Source organism: Microcaecilia unicolor, chromosome 3 (genome assembly GCF_901765095.1).
Source record: "Microcaecilia unicolor chromosome 3, aMicUni1.1, whole genome shotgun sequence".
Lineage (NCBI taxonomy): Eukaryota > Metazoa > Chordata > Amphibia > Gymnophiona > Siphonopidae > Microcaecilia > Microcaecilia unicolor.
Genome location: NC_044033.1, coordinates 44,799,909 through 44,826,126, shown reverse-complemented (window position 1 = coordinate 44,826,126; position 26,218 = coordinate 44,799,909). Strand labels below are relative to the sequence as shown.

Below are 26,218 nucleotides of genomic sequence, written 5' to 3'. Positions count from 1 at the left end.
GCACTATCTCTCCTACTGTCATCCCTTTTATCTGTCATATCCTCAATCTTTCACTTTCCACTGCGACTGTTCCTGATGCCTTCAAACATGCCATAGTAAGCACTCCTTAAAAAACCTTCATTGGACCCTACCTGTCCTTCCAACTACCGCCCCATCTCCCTCTCCCTTTCCTATCTAAGATACTTGAACATGCTGTCCACCGCTGTTGTCTTTACTTTCTTTCATCTCAAGCTATTCTTGATCCACTTCAATCTGGATTTCACCCTCTTCATTCAACTAAAACAGCACTTGCTAAAGTCTCCAATGACCTGTTCCTGGCCAGATCCAAAGGTCTCTATTCTATCTTTATCCTTCTTGATCTATCTGCTGCTTTTGACACTGTTGATCACAGCCTACTCCTTGATACGCTGTCTTCACTTGGATTTCAGGGCTCTGTTCTTTCCTGGTTTTCTTCTTATCTCTCCCATCATACTTTTAGTGTATACTCTTGAGGATCCTCCTCCACTTCTATCCCACTATCAGTTGGTGTACCTCAGGGATCTGTCCTGGGACCTCTTCTTTTCTCCATCTATACTTCTTCCCTTGGTGCTCTGATCTCATCCCATGGTTATCAACATCACCTTTATACTGATGACTCCCAGATCTACCTCTACAGAAATTTCAGCAGGAATCCAGGCCCAAGTATCAGCCTACCTGTCTGACATTACTGCCTGGATATCTCACCACCATCTAAAACTAAACATGACCAAGACTGATCCTCTATCTCTGTGGATAACACTCTCATCCTCCCTGTCTCATCAGCTCATTGCCTTGGGGTAATCTTCAACTCCTCTCTCTCCTCCTCTGCACATATTCAGCAGACTGCTAAAACCTGTAGGTTCTCTCTCTATAATACCACCAAAATTTGCCCTTTCCAAGCACACTACCAGAACCCTTATCCACACTCTTATCACCTCTCGCTTAGACTAATGCACTTGCTTCTCACAGGTCTACCCACTTTGCCATCTCTCACCTCTTCTCTTCAATTTGTTCAAAATTCTGCTGCATGACTTATATTCCTCCAGTGTTGCTATGCTCATATTAGCCCTCTCCACAAAGTCACTTCACTGGCTCCCTATCCATTTCCGCACACAGTTCAAACTCCTCTTACTGACTTACAAGTGCATTTACTCTGCAGCTCCTCAGTGCCTCTCCACTCTTATCTCTCCTAAAACTCCTCCCTGGGAACTCCGTTCACTGGGTAAATCTCTCTTATCTGTACCCTTCTCCTCCACTGCTAACTCCAGACTCTGTTCCTTTTATCTTACTGCACTATATGCCTGGAATAAACTTCCCGGTACAACAAGCTCCATCTCGGGCTGTCTTCAAATTTAGGCTAAAATCCCACCTTTTTGATGCTGCTTTTAACTCCTAACCCTTACTCACTTGTTCAGTACCCATATTTTATTATTCCCACCTTAGTAATTCCCTTATCTCTTATTTGTCCTGTTTGTCTGTCCTAATTAGATTCTAAGCTCTGTCAAGCAGGGACTGTCTCTTCATGTTCAAGTGTACAGTGCTGCGTACGTCTAGTAGCACTATAGAAATGATAAGTAGTAGTAGTAGTAATAGAATTAATCTGTATGTACAGAGATAAGGACCGATCAATCATTATTTCTAAAATCCTAACTGAGGATGAAAGAGCATATTTAGAATTATTTAGGGTAAGAGAAGTGTCGAAAGTTGGAACTTCATTTTTAATAATTAGCATAAATTTTGTTTTATCATCATTTAATTTCAACCTGTGTTGTACCATCCAATCACGGATTAATTGCATTCCTATATTTATAGTCTCTCTTGTTTCATCAAATGTCTCCTGAACATGGACCAACACTATAATGCCATCTGCATATGTAAAAGTTCAGAACCCTGCTTTCTCTAGAACAAATCCTAAGGAGAAAATAAACACATTAAACATGATAGGGGAGCGCATATTCAAATTGTGATGCCAACTTAGGAACAGCACACACTCCTTCCATTGCCAGATGTTTTGAAAAATAATACAAGACCCTTCAAAAAGACACTCAACTTACATAGCAAATTTACAACATCAAAATAGCCTTATCAGGACTGAAACTGCAGCAACACTACAAATGAAAAGTCAGCACTGTAAATATTACACAAGGCTTGGGGCACCAGTACACCTACTACAGGTAAATTAAAACAATCTGGACTGTTACAGATTCGTACATTGACATTACATGTTAGCTGAATCCACTTCTGTTACAACACGGAAAAACCTTCACCTAATACAGAATAGGGGACCACAAATTAAAAGCAGAAATATGCAGGCAAAAACTGAAATGGAAATATCCAAGAAAATCAGACTCTATAAGCAGTACAATACAAGAATGAAACAGAAATGCAAAAATACAAAAACAGAAAATGTGCAAATTTCCAAAAGCTGATACATCCCATGTCCAAAAATTTTTAAATATTTCTTCTTTTTATCTTTGTCTTAACATTTTTTCTATTTGGGTTGGTTCCAGTCTCTTTTCCACTTTCCTTATGTTATTCTCCTAAATCCTTTTACCAGTATCTCCTATTTCTTCTCTCTCCTCCTGTTTTCCTTTCTTTCTCTACATCTGTCTGACAGTTAACTCCCTCTTCTGCTTCTCTATTCATAGGCAGACTATTTCTCATTGCCTTCTCAGTCCTCACTCTTTTCACCTTTCACCTACTTAAGGGCCCTGTTTACTAAGCCCCAAACATTTGTGCGCCTACAGCAAACCTTAGTAAACAGGACCCTCAAAAACTTTCAGTCTCTCACTTTTATTCCTTTCCCAATCCTCCCACTGCGTTTTTTCTCTCTCTCTTTCTCCTTTCCTGGCCTATTTTCTCTTTTTCACTCACTCTCTAGTCCTCCATTTCTACCTTTAGTATTGACCATCTCCAAGCCCTTATCTATCTACAATTGACTCTTATTCTATCACAAGCCCAACTCCTTCTCTGTAACTCAATCCCTCCAGACACCTGAGTAGAGGTTAAGGGAAAGAATAAAGAGCCTACAGTAGCATTCCACTCCTCCTTGTTCAACTTCTCTCGTCCCACATTCTTTATGCCCTTCCTCAGTCCTGCCTCTTTATACTATTTCTCAACCACCAGATCTTTCACACCATCTCTCTCTAAATAGTAACAAATCACCTGGACTGGATGGTATAAATCCCAAGTACTGACAGAACTGAAAAATGAACTTCCAGCTATAAGATTGCTAGGCTGTATAGAGAGAGGTGTGACCAGCAGAAGAAAGAGGTTTTAATACCCCTGTATAAGACGTTGGTGAGGCCCCACCTTGAGTATTGTGTTCAATTTTGGAGGCCGTATCTTACGAAGGATGTTAAAAAAATGGAAGCGTGCAAAGAAAGCTAACGAAATGGTATGGGATTTGCGTTGCAAGACGTATGAGGAGAGACTTGTTGACCTGACATGTATACCCTGGAGGAAAGGAGAAACAGGGGTGATATGATACAGACCGTTCAAATATTAGAAAGGTATTAATCTGCAAACGAAACCTTTTCTGGAGATGGGAAAGGCGTAGAACTAGAGGACATGAAATGAGATGAAGGGGGGCAGACTCAAGAAAAATGTCAGGAAGTATTTTTCACGGAGAGAGTGGTGGATGCTTGGAATGCCCTCCCGCGGGAGGTGGTGGAGAGGAAAACGGTAACGGAATTCAAACATGCGTGGGATAAACATAAAGGAATCCTGCTCAGAAGGAAGGGATCCCCAGAAGCTTAGCCGGTGGTGGGAGGCAGGGCTGGTGGTTGGGAGGTGGGGATAGTGCTGGGCAGACTTATACGGTCTGTGCCAGAGCCGGTGTTGGGAGGTGGGGCTGGGTGGTTGGGAGGCGGGGATAGTGCTGGGCAGACTTATAGGGTCTGTGCCAGAGCCGGTGGTGGGAGGCGGGGCGGGTGGTTGGGGGGCGGGGATAGTGCTGGGCAGACTTATACGGTCTGTGCCCTGAAAAAGACAGGTACAAATCAAGGTAAGGTATACACAAAAAATGACACATGTTAAATCTTTAAAATGAAGCATGGAACCAGAAGATTGGAGTTTGGCCAATGTAATGCCAATTTTTAAAAAGGCTTCTAGAGGTAACCTGTGAAATTATAGACTGGTAAATCTGACATCGGTGCCAGGCAAAATGGTCATGCAGCTTCCTCTCATCATGAGCACATTAAGCATCAAAAAGACGCAATTTCCTATTGCCATGGGTCCACTCTAGTGTTAAGAGCTAAAAGAAATTGCAAGGAGTGGATCCATAGCAGCAGGAGATGACATCTTTTTGATGCTGCTTCTGTTGTCGATGTGGGCCAGGGTTGATGTGATATGCTGCAACTTCAGAGCCTAGGGAATGCAGCAATAACAGGGCAGTGAGCCACTGGATCAGGTAGGGTTTTGAGTTTCCCCAGCCCGATCAAATGGCTGAAACTGGGGTGGCATAGGGATGGAAAGAAATTGTTTTGGGGTGGCACTTGCCACCCTGTAGTGACACCTATGTCACAGAATACTGTATGTTACTCACATCTTTGCTATATTTACATAACCGCAGTTAAGCCTGGTTTATGGCTCTGGGCTCATAAAAGTAAGGTGCATAAATACTTGGTTACACAGGTATTCTATAATGTAATTTGGGTGCCCAGATGCTGTTATAGAACTCACCATGTGGCATCAGGACACCTACTTTTGTGTATACCCTACTTTGATTTGTACCTGTGCTCTTCAGGGCACAGACCGTATAAGTCTGCCTAGCACTAGCCCCGCCTCCCAACCACCGGCTCTGGCATAGACCGTATAAGTCTGCCCAGCACTATCCCGCCTCCCAAAACCAGCTCTAGCACAGACCGTATAAGTCTGCCCCGCACTATCCCCGCCTCCCAATCTCCAGCCCCGCCTCCCACTACCGGCTCTGCTATCCAATCTCGGTTAAGCTCCTGAGGATCCTTTCCTTCTGAATAGGATTCCTTTATGTTTATCCCATTCAAACATGCGTTTATGTTCCCTTAATACTGTTTTATCGCCCCTCAACTCCCCATTGTTTTATTCCATTGTTCTATTCCCAAATGATATCCTGACTTTACTCTGTCTTCCCACAACTCTTCACAATGTAACCCATAAGCGTACTGTAACAAATTGTATTTCCATCACTCATAATGTATTGTAAGCCACACTGAGCCCGCAAATAGGTGGGAAAATGTGGGATACAAATGCAAATAAATAAATAAATAAATGGAAGTGCCCAGTTATAGAACTGCCCCCTCACAGGGTAATTTTATTAGGTTATGTGAGCAGGACGGTGCCTATTTTGGTAATATTATATAAAGACAAATAGCTGCCTATGTGACTTTATAAAACACTAGCACAAATCTAGCAGCAGTAGCACCTAGATTGAAGGTGAGGATATTATGCCTGCTCAAGAGCAGGTGTAAATGTTAGCACGTAGCTTATGAAATACATGTGTAAATCAGAACTCCATCCCCACTCCTCCTCTGAGGATGCCTACTGTAAAAGTACATGCTGATTTGACCTAATTTTATAACAGCCCATTTAAGTGCATAAAATAGTGTTTAGGAATGAAAATGGTTTATAAAATTATCCTCTCAAGTTGTGTTGCCTTTAGTTTCAATTTGAAACACTGAACATTGTCATTTTAGCTCTTAGTATGGCATATTTGACCCCTAATGTTGTTTTCCTACTTTGGAGAGCAGTTTGCCACACTTATACTTAACTTATCTACCTTTGATGGTACTATGCCATCTTCAGCACATTCTCCTTTAAACGTAAACTATACCTGAATATATTTACTGTTGGATGAAAAATCCATCTGAATAACAAAACTTGGAATGTCTTTGCAGTAGCCTATGCGGTTTAACGTTGGACCTTGGCTAAGGTCATAAAAATCAACTGTATTTTCAGCTGAACCCACTGCCAAAAATGTATTATCTGGGCTGATTCTGAAAAACAAAATCAAAAGAGTTAACAAAATTAACAAGAACCAATCATCCTGGAAATACATGGGTCAAAATTTAAATACCCTAGTCAGCATTAATATAGTCTGGATATTGTCTTGTGGAGCTCTTGGTCTTGCTGCACCTCATATAAACATGCTGGTTATGACAATCTGAATATCACTACACACTGCTTGCTGATTTGAAAGATACTCCTAATGAAGACAGTGTTTGTCAAACCACAGTCCATGTTGGGTCATTTTATCAGCATTTACTTTGGAGGATAAACTTTGGTCATCCTGAACATTTTGGATGGCTTCCTCCACTTTTTTGGTTCGGGGTTCTATTCAGCTCTGCTACCATGCTACTGGCTAATGATGAGTATCTGGATACAGTGGTCAGTCCCAGCATTATCCAGATACCATAAGACAGAATGGAAGAACATTCAAATAACATAGATATGATACGATTTCAACATAATACCAATGAAACAATTAGGCACGCATTATCATTTATCATTATCTTATATCATTTTGGTTACCCATTTCTGAACCATTTCTAGTTCTATCATTTTTGAGATCAGGCAATCAGAACTTCACAGAAGACTCAAGGTGTAGTCATACTATGGATTTGCACAATGTGCAATTTAACTGAATAACGCTGAAAACTGGGCCCTAACAATTATTGGCATTAATTGAAATTTAAGTGTGCATTTTTAGGCACCAGGATCCATGCATAACAAAGGGGGCATGGCCATGGGAGGGTCAGGGGCATTTCTCCGATTTATGTGCGCTGTTATATAGAATAAGGGGGGCTTTGCACCTAATTTAGGCACAAGAATTTACACTACAGGCACAAATCCTGGCACTAAACACTATTCTAGAAAAGACACTTAACACTGAGTGCCATTTATAAAATAGCACTTAGCTCATTTTTCTTTCATTGCCAATTTTTCAGCGCCATTTATAGAAGTTGATCTATGATTATCCATATGAAATTTTCACATACATATTTCTCCTTTCTATAGTAGGCTGGCCCCACGCAGTGCATCACAGAATGCACCATGCGGGGCAGGGCACTGCCATTTTACATTACTTTATTAAAATTTGCAATATCGCTTTACCCAAAAAGATGAACCAAGCAATTTACGGGCTAAGTTCAATAAAGATTAGGAAAGGAGCTACAATTCACGTGACAGGACAGTAACGCATTCATACCCAAGTGGGTTAGGAAGTAGCAAGATGAAGAAGGGCATACAGGGCAATAGGGAGAAATGACAGTGTAAGGGGGATAGGACAATAAAGGAGACAATCATGGAACCTCTTCTAGTGACGACCTGGAAAGGCCCTTTCAAAAGGCCAAGATTTGATGGCTGATTTGAAGATAATGGTGCTCGAGCAACAGTATGTGGGCAATGCTCTGCCTTGGAAAAGGGGTCAAGGGGGTGCCACTACACATCAGGGAGGTTCCTTTTACAGCCAGGTGGGGGAAGGAAGAATGCACACTAGACCACCAGGGATTTAGATGTGTTGATGTTGGGGGCAGGGGGGATTGGAATACAATAAAAATCTCTGTGAGGCAATTACAGTCTTTTACCCTGAAATGAGTGAAAAATCATCTACCACAAGAAATGTCCAACCAAAACTGATCTGAAATGATATCCAACTTTTCAAATAATTCTTGTACACTCTCTCTCAATCATCCAGTTATAATTATGTTCCACAATACCTGATATCCTGGATCACTGATTTTCGGTCCCTCTTCTTGCCCCAAACTTTAAGAGACACTACAAGAAAGATGACAAATTCTCCATTTTTCATACCAATAGTGACCATCTCACCATTAGGGCTGTAGGCAGCACAGCATGCAGCATGCCCTAAACTGACTTTGTTCAGCAGTTTCTGTAAAATAAAATAAATAAATAAAAATATATATATATTTATTAACATTTGAGACAACTGTATTATGTAAAATTATCTCCTTAATTGAACAAAACTGTTGCTAGCTGTTGAAAGAGGGGCTTGTGGCTTGCTAGCACTGCTGCCAGCCATTCAGATTCAGGCAGGGAAGGACTTCTCAATCAGAAAAGTAGGCAACTGCCTATGAGCGGCTGCCTTAGGAGTGTGGGGCTGCTCTCAGATGGTTAAATCTGACCCTGCAGCTGTGACCACTTAAGTGCAATTGTGATTTTGAGGAGCTGGCTACAACTTCAAAGAGTGGCCCTTGGAGATGAGCCACAATTTTGGGAAGGGAGGGATCACTAAATGTCCATACCTAAAAGCAACCAGAGGTATACGCCTGCTACTGGGTTCAAGTCTTCTATTCATTAGGCCACTGGAAAATTGTACTTCACCTGCTGAGCAGTTCAAGAATCTGAAGCAATTCTGAGATTTAAAGTGATTAGTGCTGTGCTCAGGAAGCTTAACCATTTAGTGATGTTTTGAGTAGGGCCACATATAATACTACTAAGCACTGGCCAGGCTTCAGAAAAATATGTGAACAAAAAATCATCTGCCTCTCAGTGTTGTGAGATTTTGTTAGATTTTAGTGCAGCATTTTATATACTAAACTACAAAAATTGTTTTGGAAAAATACTCATGAACTACTTACAAGATACAGGTCTGAAAATTTTACCACAAGATGTATATTGTTGAGGTCCCTCCAGTTTCAGCTTTTTTCATTCCATTAGCATATTGATCAGTGCATAATACAAAAATGAAGGCTTACTATTAGTAAATATAGAGGGGGAGTCATCTAGTGAAGTAGGAATCTGAAAATTGAAATTAAAATTCCACTTCTACTACTACTACTACTTAACATTTCTAGAGCGCTACTAGGGTTACGCAGCGCTGTACAGTTTAACAAAGAAGGACAGTCCCTGCTCAAAGGAGCTTACAATCTAAAGGACGAAATGTCAAGTTGGGGTAGTCTAGATTTCCTCAATGGAGGTATAATGGTTATGTGCCGAAGGCGACATTGAAGAGGTGGGCTTTGAGTAAGGATTTGAAGATGGGCAGGGAGGGGGCTTGACATATGGGCTCAGGGAGTTTATTCCAAGCATAGGGTGAGGCGTGGCAGAAAGGGCGTTCACTGTGACTTTGACTTTAGGTAGATCAATCAATTTATCTCCCATTGTCTCAAGTTGTCCACTTAATTGTAAGCTCTTTTGGGAAGGGATTCATTATACTTGTATATAATTTGTTGTATGGTGCTTTGGTTTAGGGTGCCATATAATTAAGAAAGCAAAAAAAATAATATTTTCATTAGTACAGTATATTTGGCCCTTTTTGACAAGGAAATTCCAATACATGGTCACACATTGCACCATAAAGGAAAATATTTTGTTGGTTATGTGTATGAAATCTAGATGTTGTAAATAAACATGTATCTTTTATAAACGTGTGAATATCCTTTTGTTGATAGTATAAGCCATTACATAACTCACAGATGCATGCCCATTCTGCCTATTGTTTATTAGAGCAAAGAACGCGTATAACAAAATCTTGCATTTTGACAATGGAAAAGTTCTGTGGGGATGATGCAGGGTGTGGAAGGTCCCATGGCTGATGTTACCATGGAGATCCCTGGCGGAAGGTATTTTATATTTATTCTGTGATTTGTATGATAAATGTTTCTGGTTTCAACTTGTAAGGAAATGGAAGGATGCTTGACTTACACTTTTTCTTCTTGTTTAGTTGTGCATACTTTATGTCCTCCTTTTCCCTTGGCATCTGTTAAATTTCTGCTATTCTTGGTGGAACAGCTTAAAGAATCACAAAAATAACTGAACCCTCCCCCCAACCATTTTGGATTTGGACAGAGGGCAATTTTCAAAGTGATTTGCACAACTTAAAAACATTTCACTCACATTAAGGGGGAAAGTTATCAAAGTGTAGTAAAAGATCACCTTTACCACATTTTGATTTCCTGTGGGATTCAGCAACCTGTGGCAGCTGAATCCCATTTAAAGGAATGCTGCCACTTGTGAGCTACCTCCACTGGTAGGCTGGTAAATGTTTAACAGGCTCTCTCCCCGGTCCACCTCTGCACCCCCCCCCCCCCCCCGTCCACCTCTGTGTCCCCCCCCCCCCCCCACATTGCAGAGCTGGCTATAGCCGGGGAGTGGGCCTGGGGGGAGGGGCAATGCACTACTCCAGGAAAAAAAAATTAAAATGATCCCAGGTTCCAATCTAATTCATGTTTAAAGTGGGATAAAATGCCATAAATAAGTAAATAAATAAATATAAACTTTTAATGTTGAGCACCTGATTCTCAAAGTGGACATATTCCAAACACTGTAATGAAAATAAAATGATTTTTTTTCTAGCTTTGTTTTTCCTGATCATGCTGGCCCAGTATCTGATTCTGCTGCTATCTGTCCTCTTAACTCCGTTTCCAGGGCTTCCTTTCCATTTATTTCTTTACTTTCCACCTTTCTTCTTCATTTCTTGCCCTACATCCGTTAAGTAAAAGCTGGGTCCTCCGCAGACTTGACTGTCCAGTGGATCCAGTTTTTGCCTTTCTTCATCCATGTGCAGTTTTTCTCCTCTCTTCCTTTTCCCTCATTTCATCTCCTTCCTCACTCTTCCCTCCCCTCCATCCATGTCCAGCATTTCTTCTCTCTCCCTTTCCTTTCCTCCATTCATGTCCAGCAACCTTCCTCTCCCCTGCCCTCCCCTCCATCCACTCATGTCCAGCAACCCTCCTCTTCCCCCTGCCCTCCCCTCCATCCATCCACCCATGTCCAGCAACCCTCCTCTCCCCCCGCCCTCCCTTCCATCCACCCATGTCCAGCAACTCTCCTCTCCCCTGCCCACCACCCACCCATGTCCAGCAACCCTCTCTCCCCCCTGCCCTCCCCTCCATCCACCCATGTTAACCATCTCCTTCCAGCCTCCCCCCCAGCAGCCCATGTCAACCATCTCCCTTCTAGCCCCTCCCCTATTCAACGCCAGACATTTCCTGCCTTCTTCCAGCCTCCCCCCCGATTCCCAATCCCCCATTCACCCATCATCTCCTGTCTGCCCTCAGCTCCCCGATAGCCCTCGTTTCCTTCCTGCCACCGCCCTGCCTTTAAATATTGTATTTTCCCTCGAGTCGCGGCACCGGCATTGAAAGCAGCAGGCTCGGCTCAGCTCCAGCCTTCCCTCACATGGTTCCGCCCTCTTCTGATGTATTTCCTGTTTCTGCAAGGGCGGAACCATGCAAGGGAAGGCTGGAGCCGAGCCCGGCCTGCTGCTTTCAATGCTGGCGCCGCGACTCGAGGGAAAATACAATATTAAAGGCAGGGTGGTGGCAATTCTTATGTACTCTCACATTCATGACTCCTATTCACGTATTGATCACATTTTTCTGGATACTAAGTTGGCTGAGATGGGTCCGGAGGTGGGTATTGGTAGTATAACCATATCAGACCATGTGCCGGCGTGGGCCTCCTTGCCGTCTATTAGGCTGTAGGTCCAGGACAAAAGATGGACCATGAATGTGGGCGTCCTGCAGGATATGGAGGTGGTAGAAGGTAATACAAATGTGCTAAAAGAATACCTGGAAATTAATATTAATTCAGGCCCCTCTTTAAATGTAGTATGGGATGCCATGAAAGCGGTATCTAGAGGATATTTCCTACAAGTAGCCAGTAGGCAGGCTCGTCACCAGAGAGTGCGGCTGGCAAAGTGTTTGGATATAATTAAATGTCTAGAAGCAAGTCATAAGGCAAAACAGTCTCCCCAAATAATGCAAGAGCTGCGTGATTTGCGGCTTCAGCTGGATGCTATTTACTCAGAACAATTGAGCATGCTGCAAGCTAGACAGAAGGTATGCGCATTTGAATTTACCAATAAAGATGGGCGTACTCTTCCCATAAGGTTGCATAAACAAAAGGTGGACCGCACAATTGTGCAAGTTCGGGATGGTAAGGGGGGCCTACTTAATACAACCTCTCAGATACGTAGGCAGTTTAAACAATTCTATCAAACACTATACTTGCAGGAGATTTGTCCAACACCAGAAGCTATCAATGAATATTTGACAGCTAGTAATCTGCCAACACTTAACCCAGTCTAGGTAGCTGAATTGGATAAAATGATAATGCCAATAGAGATTCAAAAAGTTATTAAGGGACTACCCTCTCACAAATCACCTGGTCTTGACGGACTTCCTAATGAGTTCTATAAGAAATTTGCTTTAGAATTTGTGCCACTGCATAAAGATTTACTTAATCAAATTAGAACTAGAGGGCTACTATCCCTTCGATGGTGGCGGCCTGGATTGCTGTATTACCAAAACCAGACAAAGATCATACTGAATGTGCCTCATATCGCCCTATATCCATTTTGACTGCTGATGTTAAACTTTTAGCAAACGTTTTAGCAAATCGTTTATCAGCTATCTTACCAACTCTTATACACCCAGACCAGTTGGGTTTTGTGCCTTAGAGGCAAGCCATGGACAATATTAGACGAGTAGTGGACTTAATGTATCTGACCAGAAGAGACCGGGTGTCGATGTGCCTACTAGGTCTGGATGCAGAGAAGGCTCTTGATAGGGTGCATTGGCCTTTCCTGTATCGGGTTTTGGAAGAGTTTGGGATAGCGCCTTTGTTCTGTGGGTGGATTAGGGCTTTTTATAGCTCTCCTAAGGCCTGTGTGCAAATCAATGGGGGGAATTCTGAGATGTTTACATTACTCACCAGGGATGCTCGCTGTCCCCACTGCTTTTTGCAGTGGTAATGGAGCCCTTTGTGGCAAATGTACGTGCAAACCCAGATATATCAGGTGTTAATATAGGGGAGAGAGAGCGCAAAATGGCACTCTTTGCCGACGATGTGTTGTTAACTGTAACGCGTCCGATTACCTAATTCCCAAATCTCTTGTGCACTGTAGATGACTATTCAGTGGTATCTGGATTCAAAATTAACATGACTAAGTCAGCGGCCCTTAATGTCACTTTGCCATCAAGGTTAGTGGGTACACTACAGGACTCATTTTCATTTCATTGGGCAGCAAAAAGAATCCGTTACTTGGGAGTCATGTTGCCCCGCGTTTCTCAGATTTGTATTCCGCAAATCAGGTGTGCTTAGAGCACTAGTCCAGGACCTGGAGAGATGGGGTGGGGGTGGGGGATCTGACCTTGTCCTGGTTGGTAGAATAGCCACGATTAAAATGAACATATTACCCCGTCTCCTGTACTTGTTCCAGGTACTCCCACTGCAGACACCAAGGAGGACTCTTTCTACTCTGCAAGACCGCATAATTTATTATTTTATTTTTTAGTATTTATTTACCACCTTTTTAAAGGAATTCACTCAAGGCGGTGTACAGTAAGAACAGATCAAACATGAGCAATAGGCAATTACAGCAGTAAAAATACTCAAGTAACAATACAAAGTATGGCATGGTATACTACTTGCAATGACTACACAATACGTAATAGAACATTATAATTGGTAGTGAAGGGTAAGGCAAAGTTGTAACATATACAGTGGGGGAAATAAGTATTTGATCCCTTGCTGATTTTGTAAGTTTGCCCACTGACAAAGACATGAGCAGCCCATAATTGAAGGGTAGGTTATTGGTAACAGTGAGAGATAGCACATCACAAATTAAATCCGGAAAATCACATTGTGGAAAGTATATGAATTTATTTGCATTCTGCAGAGGGAAATAAGTATTTAATCCCTCTGGCAAACAAGACCTAATACTTGGTGGCAAAACCCTTGTTGGCAAGCACAGCGGTCAGACGTCTTCTGTAGTTGATGATGAGGTTTGCACACATGTCAGGAGGAATTTTGGTCCACTCCTCTTTGCAGATCATCTCTAAATCATTAAGAGTTCTGGCTGTCGCTTGGCAACTCGCAGCTTCAGCTCCCTCCATAAGTTTTCAATGGGATTAAGGTCTGGTGACTGGCTAGGCCACTCCATGACCCTAATGTGCTTCTTCCTGAGCCACTCCTTTGTTGCCTTGGCTGTATGTTTTGGGTCATTGTCGTGCTGGAAGACCCAGCCACGACCCATTTTTAAGGCCCTGGCGGAGGGAAGGAGGTTGTCACTCAGAATTGTACGGTACATGGCCCCATCCATTCTCCCATTGATGCGGTGAAGTAGTCCTGTGCCCTTAGCAGAGAAACACCCCCAAAACATAACATTTCCGCCTCCATGCTTGATAGTGGGGACGGTGTTCTTTGGGTCATAGGCAGCATTTCTCTTCCTCCAAACACGGCGAGTTGAGTTCATGCCAAAGAGCTCAATTTTTGTCTCATCTGACCACAGCACCTTCTCCCAATCACTCTCGGCATCATCCAGGTGTTCACTGGCAAACTTCAGACGGGCCGTCACATGTGCCTTCCGGAGCAGGGGGACCTTGCGGGCACTGCAGGATTGCAATCCGTTATGTCGTAATGTGTTACCAATGGTTTTCGTGGTGACAGTGGTCCCAGCTGCCTTGAGATCATTGACAAGTTCCCCCCTTGTAGTTGTAGGCTGATTTCTAACCTTCCCTCATGATCAAGGATACCCCACGAGGTGAGATTTTGCGTGGAGCCCCAGATCTTTGTCGATTGACAGTCATTTTGTACTTCTTCCATTTTCTTACTATGGCACCAACAGTTGTCTCCTTCTCGCCCAGCGTCTTACTGATGGTTTTGTAGCCCATTCCAGCCTTGTGCAGGTGTATGATCTTGTCCCTGACATCCTTAGACAGCTCCTTGCTCTTGGCCATTTTGTAGAGGTTAGAGTCTGACTGATTCACTGAGTCTGTGGACAGGTGTCTTTCATACAGGTGACCATTGCCGACAGCTGTCTGTCATGCAGGTAACGAGTTGATTTGGAGCATCTACCTGGTCTGTAGGGGCCAGATCTCTTACTGGTTGGTGGGGGATCAAATACTTATTTCCCTCTGCAGAATGCAAATAAATTCATATACTTTCCACAATGTGATTTTCCGGATTTAATTTGTGATGTGCTATCTCTCACTGTTACCAATAACCTACCCTTCAATTATGGGCTGCTCATGTCTTTGTCAGTGGGCAAACTTACAAAATCAGCAAGGGATCAAATACTTATTTCCCCCACTGTAGGTGAGTAAGAAAGTAGGAAGAATTAGAAAGTAAGGTGATTGATTTGAAGAAAGTTGCACATGAGGTCAGAGAGATGGTTAAATATCATCTCAGCTACAGTAGGAGTGGATAAACATGTCCCTCTGCAGTATGTGTAGTCCGAGTTAATCTTTGTGTGTGTGTATGCAGGGCCGGTCTTAGCAAGTGCGGGGCCCTGTGCAGACCAATTTGATGGGGCCCCACCCCAACTCCACCCCCACCCTAGCTCCAGGGCCGGCCATCCCCTCCGAGCTCCAGGACCATCCCCCCTCCCTCCGAGCTCCAGGGCCCCCCTCCCTCCTTCCCAGCTCCAGGTCCCCCCTCCCTTCTTAGCTCCAAGTCCTCCCTCCCTGCCAGCTCCAAGGCCTCCCTCCCTCCCTGCCAGCTCCAAGGCCTCCCTTCCTCCCTCCCTGCCAGCTCCAAGGCCTCCCTTCCTCCCTGCCAGCTCCAAGGCCCCCCTCCCAGCTCCCCACCTTCCGAGGCCTCCCTCTCCTCCCTTTGAAATGAATTTTAAAAGTTACCTCGTCGGGTTACAGGCAGCGGCAGGAGAGAAAAGCGTGCAAGCTGCTCGGCGCTTCAGGAGCCTTCCTTTCCCTCTCTCAGCTCTGGTACCGCCCTCATTTCCTGTTTCCACGAGGGCAGAGCTGAGAAAGGGAAAGGAAGGCTCCTGAAGCGCCAAGCAGCTTGCACGCTTTTCTCTCCTGCCGCTGCCTGTAACCCGACGAGGTAACTTTTAAAATTCATTTCAAAGGGAGGAGAGGGAGGCCTCGGAAGGTGGGGAGCTGGGAGGGGGGCCTTGGAGCTGGCAGGGAGGGGGACTGGAACTCGGGCGGTCGGGGGCGGGGCAGAGGCATGCTGCGCGGGGCCCCCTTGAGCGCGAGGCCCTATGCGGTCGCCTCGCCCTAAGACCGGCCCTGTATGTGTGAGACTAACAAGTTAGTTACTTCTTCCATTAAAGGCTTGGTTGAAGAGTCAAGCTTTCACCTGCTTCCTGAAGTACAGATAGTCTTGTGTTAAGCGGAGCCTTTCAGGCAATGCATTCCAGAGTGTGGGGGCTAGGCTCGCTTGTGGGTAGCACATTGTGTAATGTCTTTTGGAGAGGGTGTAGTTAGTGAAAGTCCTTGGGAGGACCTTAGTGTCCTTAGCAGTGTGTGGAGGATCATCCTATTCTTCAGATACTCGGGGCCATTTCCTTTCAGGGCCTTGAATAACAGACAGAGAGTTTTAAATTTAGCCCTGTATTGTACGGGTAGCCAATGAAGTTTTTGCAAAAATGGTGTGATGTGGTCACGTCGCTTGCAACCTTCTATGAGTCTTGCTGCTGCATTCTGAATCAACTGGAGCTAGTGCAGGCCCTTTGTAGTCAGACCATTGTATAGTGCATTGCAGTAATCCAGTCTTGATGTTACCGTGGCATGCACAACTGGGATAAGATTTACCTTCTCGATGTAAGGAGAGAGGCAGCGTAGCTGTCGCAAATAGTAGAAGCAGCTCTTGAAGGTTGCTTGGATTTGGGGAATCAGAGTAAGTGTTGAATCTAACTGTATTCCAAGGTTCCTGACTTGTGATTTGAGGGGGAGTTCATACTTCCCAAAAGGGATTTTGATGTCAGGTATGTATCCACGTGTTAGGGACCCAGAGAAGCTCAGTTTTTCTTGGGTTCAGGCAAAGTTTGTTGTGTTTAGCCCATTCTTGAATTGATGTTAAGTAAGTAATCAATTTATTCAAGGCTGTAGGTAAGTCAGGTTCAATGGGTATGAGTAGCTGCACATCATCCGCATAGATGTAGAACTGAGTGTCCATTGACCTAATCAGCTTAGCTAGTGGCTTGAGGTAGATATTGAACATAATAGGTGACAGTATCGATCCTTGTGGTACCCCGCAGTTCAGTGTCCATGGTGGTGATGAGTTGCTGCCAAACATTATGGATTGTTGCCTGTCTGATAGATAGGATCTGAACCAGGCAAGTACTGTTCCATTGATACCTGTTCCTGTCAGTCGTGCTAGCAAGATATCATGATCCACAGTGTCAAAAGCTGCTGAGAAATCTAGCAGTACTAACATCGAGGCGAATCCCTTGTCTTGGTTTCTGTGAAGATCATCTAGCAGGGATATGAGGACCATTTCTGTTCCATAACTGGGTCTGAATCCAGATTGACATGGATCTAGCCAGTTACTCTTTTCTAGCCATTCATTAAGTTGAACACAGACTGTTTGTTCTATGAGTTTCCCTAGAAACAGGATGTTGGATACTGGCCTGTAACTTTCAAGTTTGTCCTGGTCAAGGTTGTTTTTCTTCAGCAGAGGGTGAACCACTGTCCTTTTTAATGCTGTTGGTAGTTGCCCATTAGAAAGAGAGGTGTTCACAATTTTTGTGGCGCCTTCTATAAGGCACATACTTGCCTGCTTTACAATCTTTGATGGGTAGGGATCGAGGGAGCAGGTAGTTGGTCGAAGGTCTCTTAGGATTTTGTCAAGGCTCTCCTCTGTCATTAGCTTAAAAGTGTTCCATCTGTCTCTGTTAGAAGGGGGCGAGTTTGTGCACCCCTGGTTGACTGGTTGGGCACTGGGTGGGATTGCCTGTAAATCCTGGTGGAGACTTTTAATTTTGTTGGCAAAGTATGCAGCAAAATCATTGCAGTTCAGTTTATACTGGGCAGGCTGGATTTGTTGTGGGGGTTGCAGTAGGCTGTTTACTATACTGAACAGCTGCTTGGCTGAATTGGCAGCCTGTGCAATGCATTGAGAGAAATACTGTTTTTTGGTTGCTGTTAAGGCTTTGCGGTACTTTGCCATGTGCTTCCTACAGTTCAGTCTGTCTTCATCCAGGTAAGATTTGCGCCATCTCCTTTCCAGTTTTCATCCTTTGCGTTTAAGGATCTGAAGTTCTAGAGAAAACCAAGGTGAGCGTTTGTGAGTGGGGCATAAGTCCTTTTTTAGTGGTGCTGTTTTCTCTAAGGTCTTGGCTAAGTGTGTACTCCAGATGTCAGCTTGTTCTGACACTGTTGTCTTTTCATCTACATGTGGATAGTCTAAGGCCTCTAGGAAATTCTCAGCGGTCAGCTTTTTTTTTGTCTCTGATCTCCTTCCAAACTCTGGGAGATGCCATTTGTTTCAGGTGGGTGGCTTCTCTAGGATTACTGCTTCCCATGATACAACTCAACGACTAGCTTTGCTTGCCAGATCAGTGTACTGCTATGCAACATGCACAGCACTGATAGGAATTTGCTTTCCTCCTTAGTGAAATTGTGCTTTCTCTTTGCAGACATATCACAGGTGAAATGAGACCACATATAGGGGGAACTGTGTTGTACATCCTGGAACCTGTATGTCAAAGCTCTGCACAGTGCTTTCCGGTGGACGTACAATATTGGAATCGAGCTAGGATATATGTTAGATTCATAAATGCTCATCTTTAGTTCATCCTTTTTTTCCTTTGTATGGTGATGTTTACAAGCAATTTTACATTGCTTTTGGACATCGGCAACCCAGTATCTGTAATCTAACTGCCGGCTTGCATGTCTCTATTTGGACATTTATTTTGGTGCCGTTCTAAATGTACTAACAAAGAAGCTACCAAAACCTTACCTTCTTTAAGAAAGCCAGATGGAATAGGATCCAACATATATGATGCTGTTTCGACATCTTTCAGGGGGTCTTTTACTAAAGATTAGCTTGAGTTATCTGCAACACGGCCCATTTATTCCTATGGACCTTAATGCAGATAGCTCGTGCTAATCTTTATTAAAAGACCCCCTCAACATCTATTCCAATTCTACTGTTATCTGTCCCCGCCATTTTTTATGTGGGTACTTAAACAGCAGTAAGGTGGGAAGGGGGACAATAATTGAACTTAATTATTGATGAATGGAATACTCTAAGGGGGCAAAAATCAAATGTTTTTACACTGGTAGACATGTTTACCCATACAAAAATGAAGTTTAATATGTTTACCAGTGTAAAAACATTTGATCATTGCCCCCCTTAGAGTATTACCATTCATCAACGGTTTGCTTTTAAATCTCTCAGAAACTAGCATGTATTATTATATTACATGAGGACGTTTGTACCCCACACTTGCCTTGAGAGTTCAGTGTGGCCTACAGAAATAAAGAGAATGAGCACTAGCCAGGAAATACACTACTTAAAATCACAACAACATGACTACAGATCACAATCATCTTTAAAAAATCATTAAAACACATTCTTTTTCTTTCAAAGAAAAGTTTCAACCTCTAGAAAAAGTACTATTGAGATTTCATAAATTCAATTCAAAAACTAGATTTTGATGTGATTTATGATCAAATATGAATAAACAGATTATTAATAATAAAATTAGAGAAGCTTGAAAGAAATATCAGTGCAAGTTCTGCAAAAGGTCCCGAGCTGCTAAAATGTTTAAATATTGAAAGACATGCATCCCATAGCATTTATTCCATGCTACAAAAGAAAATAGAAAAAATATACAAAATTTGAGTCTGCTCAAGGGATATTTCAGTTGCAGATATTTCTACCTGTACTTAGTAGTATGGAAGTCATCACAACTGATTCCAGATTGTACTCACTTTAGCTGCCAGGTCCCATATTACTGCTGTACCATCATGACTTGCTGTAATAAATACATCTTTTGAAGGATGTGTTGCTAGACCCCATATTTCACCTTCCATATGGCCATTAATCAGAATATTTGAAGCAGCATTTTTCTCACCAACTTCAATTATTTCCCCTTCTTTGGTTCCCACTAAAATTTTGCCCTGTAAAAGACAAAGTGTGATTTAGAAAATCTCAGTGATGACCATAATAAAATGCACTAAAATTAAAATATATGGGACTGGAGACTCATTTGAGAAAATCGACTATGATTTTTGGCGTTGTAATAGATAAGTGCCTCACTTTTCAGGCACAGATATCTTCCTCGGTTAAAAAGTCATTCTTCTTACTACATCAAATTCATGTGGCTAATTCGTTCTTTGACAATAATTCTCTCCATTTACTACTCCATTCCTTAGTATTATCTTACTCCTCACCGGCCTCCCACTTAGCCATCTATCCCCCCTTCAATCTGTTCAGAACTCTGCTGCACGTCTTATATTCCGCCAGAACCGATATACTCATATCACCCCTCTCCTCAGGTCACTTCACTGGCTTCCAATCAGATACCGCATTCAATTCAAGCTTCTCCTTCTTACCTACAAATGCACTCAGTCTGCTGCCCCTCACTACCTTTCTACCCTCATCTCCCCTTACGTTCCCGCCCGAAACCTCCGCTCACAGGACAAATCCCTCCTCTCAGTACCCTTCTCCACCACCGCCAACTCCAGGCTCCGCTCATTCTGCCTCGCCTCACCCTATGCTTGGAACAACCTTTCTGGGCCCGTACGCCAAGCCCCCTCCCTGCCCATCTTCAAGTCTTTGCTTAAAACCCACCTCTTCAATGCTGCGTTCGGCACCTAACTCTTACCGTTCAGTAAATCCAGACTGCCCCAATTTGACTGCCCCTATCAGACTGACCGTTCACTTGTCTTTTAGATTGTAAGCTCTTTGAGCAGGGACTGTCCCTCTGTGTTAAATTGTACAGTGCTGCGTAACCCTAGTAGTACTTTAGAAATGTTAAGTAGTAGTAGTAGTAGTATCTTGGCTAAATTACTGTAATTCTCTGCTTCATGGAATACCACAATACGAACTTAGAAGACTTTAACTTACTCAAAACATGGCAGTCAAATTGATTCATGGAGCCAGTGGAGTACCACGGGCAGGGCGGTCTGCCCCAAATGCAGTCATTAAGGAGGTGCATTGACCAGTCACGAAGCCACAGTCTACAGGTGTGCAGCTGTTGACTATGTTTGGCTCTGGCAGTTCCCTGCCCCCTCTGATGCCAACTTCCTGTTCTAGGGCAGGGGACCAGCAGACCTGACAGCCATGTGCCTGTAGACTGCGGCTTTGCTACTCCTCAATGCACCCTCTTACTGTTTGGAGGAGGGAGGTCAGGGGGGTGATACAACTGGAGGAGGGGGGGTGCTGTGCCCCGGGTGGCAACCAAACTAGGCACGCCACTGCAATGAGCAAAAAAAAAAAACTGACTTCACCACCCCTCTTTTAATTACAAAACACTGGTTACCCATTCCATATTATTTAATGTTCAAAATACCATGGTTCTAGCTTTTCATATTTTTCACTCTGGTCTGCCTTTATTTCCCTATAAATCCCTCATTTTGTACACACCAACCATGACTCTTCGTTATTCACAACAACGGTTACTTGTAATTCCATCACATTTACAAGTCCATTCGATATGGCTAAGACATCTACCTTTACAGTTCTTGCTCCCACTCTCTGGAACACTTATATTTAAATTCCACACTGAACTCTCACTTACCCCCTCCTCCTTTTAAAAAGACACGCGCAGGGCCGTGCCTAGGGTCTCTGCCGCCCCCCCTGGATACCTAGTGATACCTAGATGTGGTCTATTTTATATAAAACGTTGAGGAGACCACGTGCTGCATTGAGGGAGTAAGATGTGTTGACATTCTCTCTGAGGTTTCCACTCCCGCATAAACCTTACTTTTAATTATCATCCCGAAAATTGATTCAATGATACAATGAGACCTTCCTTAATGGACAAATATATCACCACAGTGACAGGAGATATGGTCAGCAAAGGTACTAAAAGAGAAAAAGAAAAAGTCCGTTCACCGGCGGTCAAGATGGACGGCTCAAAGCTGCATAGCAACCAGTCCTTTTCCACTGAACAACTGATGCAATTGACCGCCGCGGTGGAAAATGCGATAGAGCCTAAGCTGGACAATCTTTCTAAGCAGATAACCAGTTTTGAGAAAACTCTAACAGATGTTGGTGCAAGACTGGGTGAGTTTGAACAACGTGTATCAGCACTGGAGGAAGCCGCCACGCTGGTAGAGGCAGCGGCGATAAAACTACAAAACACAGTACAAGAACTCATGGAGAAGATAGAGGACCAAGAAAATTGATCGAGGAGCGATAATGCACTGTCTTCAGTGCTGGAAAAATGGCTTACCTCACAGTTTGCAATATCAGATCGCAATGGGCCATTATGTTTGGAGCGAGCACATCGAGTAGGCCACCAACAAGATGGTCGACAGATGCCACGTGCAATTATAATGAAAATCCATAACTACACACATAAAATGGAGATTTTACATGGCTACAGATTGAAAGGAGGCAAAGTGCACTATGATCATTACTGTATTGCAAATATAAATTTCAAAAGTTTGGAGCGAAATCCGGGTGCATGCTAGTAAATATAATGAAAAATTAAAAAACGCGCTATATATCAACGCTAAGGGATCAGACCGGGGTAATAACGACCCAACAAAAGAAAATTGCAGAGTTATTTAAATAGCATTTTAGCACTCTGTATGCATCAGAGGGAGGGATCATGCCATCCAGAGAGATAATACAGAATTGCCTTTGTAAGGCAGGGATGCCCAGGCTTCCGGCAGAGACAGCAGATTCTCTTAATCTGCCACTCTCAGCACAAAAGGTGCAAAAAACTATTAGGAAACTGAAATTATATTCAGCACTGGGAGCAGATGGCTATTCGAGTGAATTCTATAAAATGTTGCAGGTGCAATTAGTGGGACCATTACTCGACTTTTATGAGGCAGTGATAGAGAATAACACCTTCCCACCGTATGCTAATACAGCGCTGATCAGCCTGATACCAAAACAGGGGAGAGAGCCAATAAGGCCCGAATCATACCGTCCAATATCGCTGATCAATATTGATGTAAAAATATTGTCTAGAAATTTAGCAGACAGGTTAGCGGCCTTTGTACCCCAGATAATACAAAAACAACAAGTGGGCTTTGTAAGAGGTGTTGACAGTCGGTGTTGAATGTGCGAAAGCTCATACTGGCATTGCTTCAAGGGAGAAACTGACACCCCATATTTAATTTGCAGCCTAGACGCGGAACGAGTGTGCGATAGGGCAGGGTGGCCCTATTTCAAGTGCTGCGTTGGGTGGGCCTGAAGAGGTGGTATCTGCAAGTGATTATGTCATTGTATTCCTTACCTAGGGCAGCGGTATTGGCAAATGGTGTAAAGACACAGGAATTTTCTATAGGCAAGGGCACATGTCAGGGATGCCCCTTTTCTCCACTGCTGTTTCTCCTTTTGCTGGAGCCGTTATGTATGATACGGACAGAGAAGAGTATACAGGGAGCGGAAGTGAATGGCCACTCAATTAAAATATTAGCTTATGCAGATGATTTGCTTTTAATATTGAAAGAGCCGCAGAGGTCATTACCACTAGCAATGCAGCAGTTTAGCTGATATGGAGCACTGTCTGGTTTTCACCTAAATTTGGATAAGTCAGTGGCCCTTCCTTCCAAGGACTCCATTAAAACACAGTGGGTGGGGGATTTTCCCCTTCAGTGGGCCGTTCATCAAGTTAAATATTTAGAAGTTAATGTAACCAGGGATCCATCACAGATGTATGATATGAATGTGCGGCCTTTGTTAACAGAAACTAAGAGAATGTTACTGTTGTGGGTGGAAGGTCCATTTTCCCTTGCTAGGAGGATAGCTTGGTTTAAAATGATGCTAGCCCCTCGTTGGTTATACCTGTTCCAAATGTTGCCATTATACCTGAAACAGAGAGACGAAAGACTGCTAAATGCAGCGATCCAGGGGTTTCTATGGAGAGGGAGACGACCTCGGCTACCCATTGCAATATTGCAAAAGCCGAAAGCCCAGGGAGGTATGGGGCTGCTCAGTATACAATATTTGTCAATAGCCTGTTCTATGAGTGTCACAATTGTGACTGTATTCCATGCCTACACTCACATCGCCTCCGGGTGACCAGGCCTTATGGCTGTTGTGGACTGTCTTCTTTCTGTTTCTCAGACATGTTCCAGAGTTCATTCCAGTCCTGATGTTCCAGCACTCCAGATTTGCCCTGGTGTTTCTGCTGTCAAGCCTCACCTGTGACCTCATCTGTAACTGCCTTTATTAAGCACCTGGGAACTTTCAGACTTTGCCTTTGCAACAGAGGTCTTCAGATTTTTTATTTATTTTTTATTTTATTTATGTTAATTTATATACCGTATCTTATTGCATCTGCAAAACAGAACGGTTTACATATATATAAAAAAATTGGTATATACAAATAAACAGACATAGGAATTCCATTCATGACAGGAAAGCACAGCAATCAAGATAAACTACATAATAAATCAATACAAGTTAAAAATCTAATATCCAGTTAAGCTATCCCATTTTCTTTGTCTTTTTGACCTTATCTCATTATGCTAAGTTCTGTTCTACGTAGCTTATAAAGAGAAAGGTTTTCAGAAGTTTTCGGTAATGGAGATAAGATTTCTCTAATCTGATCTCCTTTGGAAGGCTATTCCAAAGGGAGGGTGACAGGTAGAAAAAAGCCGATCTCCGTGTAGATTCCCACCTAGCCTTAGTAAGAGGGGGAATGACTAACCTGTTATCTGTTAGGGATCTGAGAGTTCGCATAGCGGTGTAGGGGATTGTTAAATTCGACAAGTAGCTAGGGTTTAATGTGTGAAAGGCTTTGTGTGTCAGGACAAGAGCCTTAAACTTTATCCTTGCTTCGACCGGGAGCCAGTGCAGATGATGCAATAAAGGTGTTGCTCGATCATCTCTCCGGGCCCTACAGATCATACGTGCTGCTGTATTTTGAATTCTTTGTAATCGCTTTAAGTTTGCTTGAGTAATCCCAGCATATACAATGTTACAGTAGTCTAAACGTGAAGTAATATATGCCGATGTCAGCGTTTTGAGAGAGTCCTTACTTATTGAATTTCTGACTGACCGAAGCCGTCTCAGATGAAAGAAAGATTTTTTCACTACATCGGATACTTGTTCCTCAAAGGTCAATGCGGAATCAATAATGACCCCGAGATATCTAAAAGACTTAACTGTTGGAATATTCTGACCAAATAGCACAGGTACCACAGAGGGATATGTGCCTTGCCCTACTATCCAAGATGTAGTAGTCTTATCCGGGTTCAGTACCAGCTGATGTGTTGTCAACCAGTCTGCTACTTTATCCAAGCATATTTGAATGGGTGTAAGATCTATGTTCGATGGTCTAACATAATGGATAAGCAAAAAATCATCTGCATATGAGTAAAAACTTATACCCATTGTTTGAATGAGGAGCGCCAGGGGACTGATGAATAGGTTGAACAGTAGTGGAGATAAGACCGAGCCCTGAGGAACTCCACATGATAAGTTGTAGGATGTAGAACAGGATTGCTGCTGAAGTACTTTAAATGAACGATTCGTTAGGAAGGATATAAACCATTTCATAGTTGTCCCTGAAATACCAATCTCACTCAATCTATCAATGAGTAAGTTGTGATTGATTAGGTCGAAGGCCGCAGACAAATCTAATGAAACTACCAGGGCAATATAACCGAGTTCTAATTTTGCATGGATTTCACTTAACAGTGAAGTCAGAATAGTCTCTGTACTGTGACCTTTCCTGAAACCCGATTGTCTGGGATGTAACAAATTTTTTGAATCTACATAAGTTTGCAACTGTCTAAATACTACTGTCTCTATAACTTTGGATAGAAAAGGAAGATTAGAGACTGGTCTATAGTTAGAAGGTAATAAGGGATCCAATGAGGCTTTCTTTAGACTAGGTTTTACTAGCGCTTCTTTCAAAATAGTGGGAACTATCCCATCAGAAAGGCTCAACATGACAATTGAGTACATAAACTGCTGGACTTCTAGCGAGTGTTTTTTCAACCATGCAGAAGGTATAGGATCCAACGAACTATAAGTAGGAGATAAACCTGCAACCAAGGTATATAATGATTCGGCAGACGGAATTTCAAAATCCTTCCAAGGTACCAATAGTTGTGAACTTGGGGAGTTGTCAGAATGACCGAGCCTTGGTACCCTTGGGAAGAGGGCTCTTAGTTTCTCGATTTTAGAGCTAAAGAACTTTGCTAGAGTTTCAGAGTCAATAGTAGGCGATTCTCTCTTTTCGTTAGTTATTGTTGTCAAACGTTTCATAATTTGAAACAGTTTTTTCTGCGACCTGGCTGCTTCTTTTATCTCTTTTGAGAAGTACGTAGTTTTAGCATCCTTTAATTGTGATAAATAGTATTTTTTACACTGT

The 26,218-nt window shown here is 43.0% G+C and overlaps 1 protein-coding gene across 1 annotated transcript in view; it reads right to left on the bottom strand.

Annotated features, from left to right (window-relative positions):
• Positions 1 to 26,218, bottom strand: part of EML6 (EMAP like 6) — a 744,128-nt gene that overhangs the window by 33,241 nt on the left and 684,669 nt on the right. Inside the window, 3 exon segments of the mRNA XM_030195849.1 lie at positions 5,831 to 5,993; positions 7,716 to 7,888; positions 19,644 to 19,832. Coding sequence (XP_030051709.1) covers positions 5,831 to 5,993; positions 7,716 to 7,888; positions 19,644 to 19,832 — 525 coding nt within the window.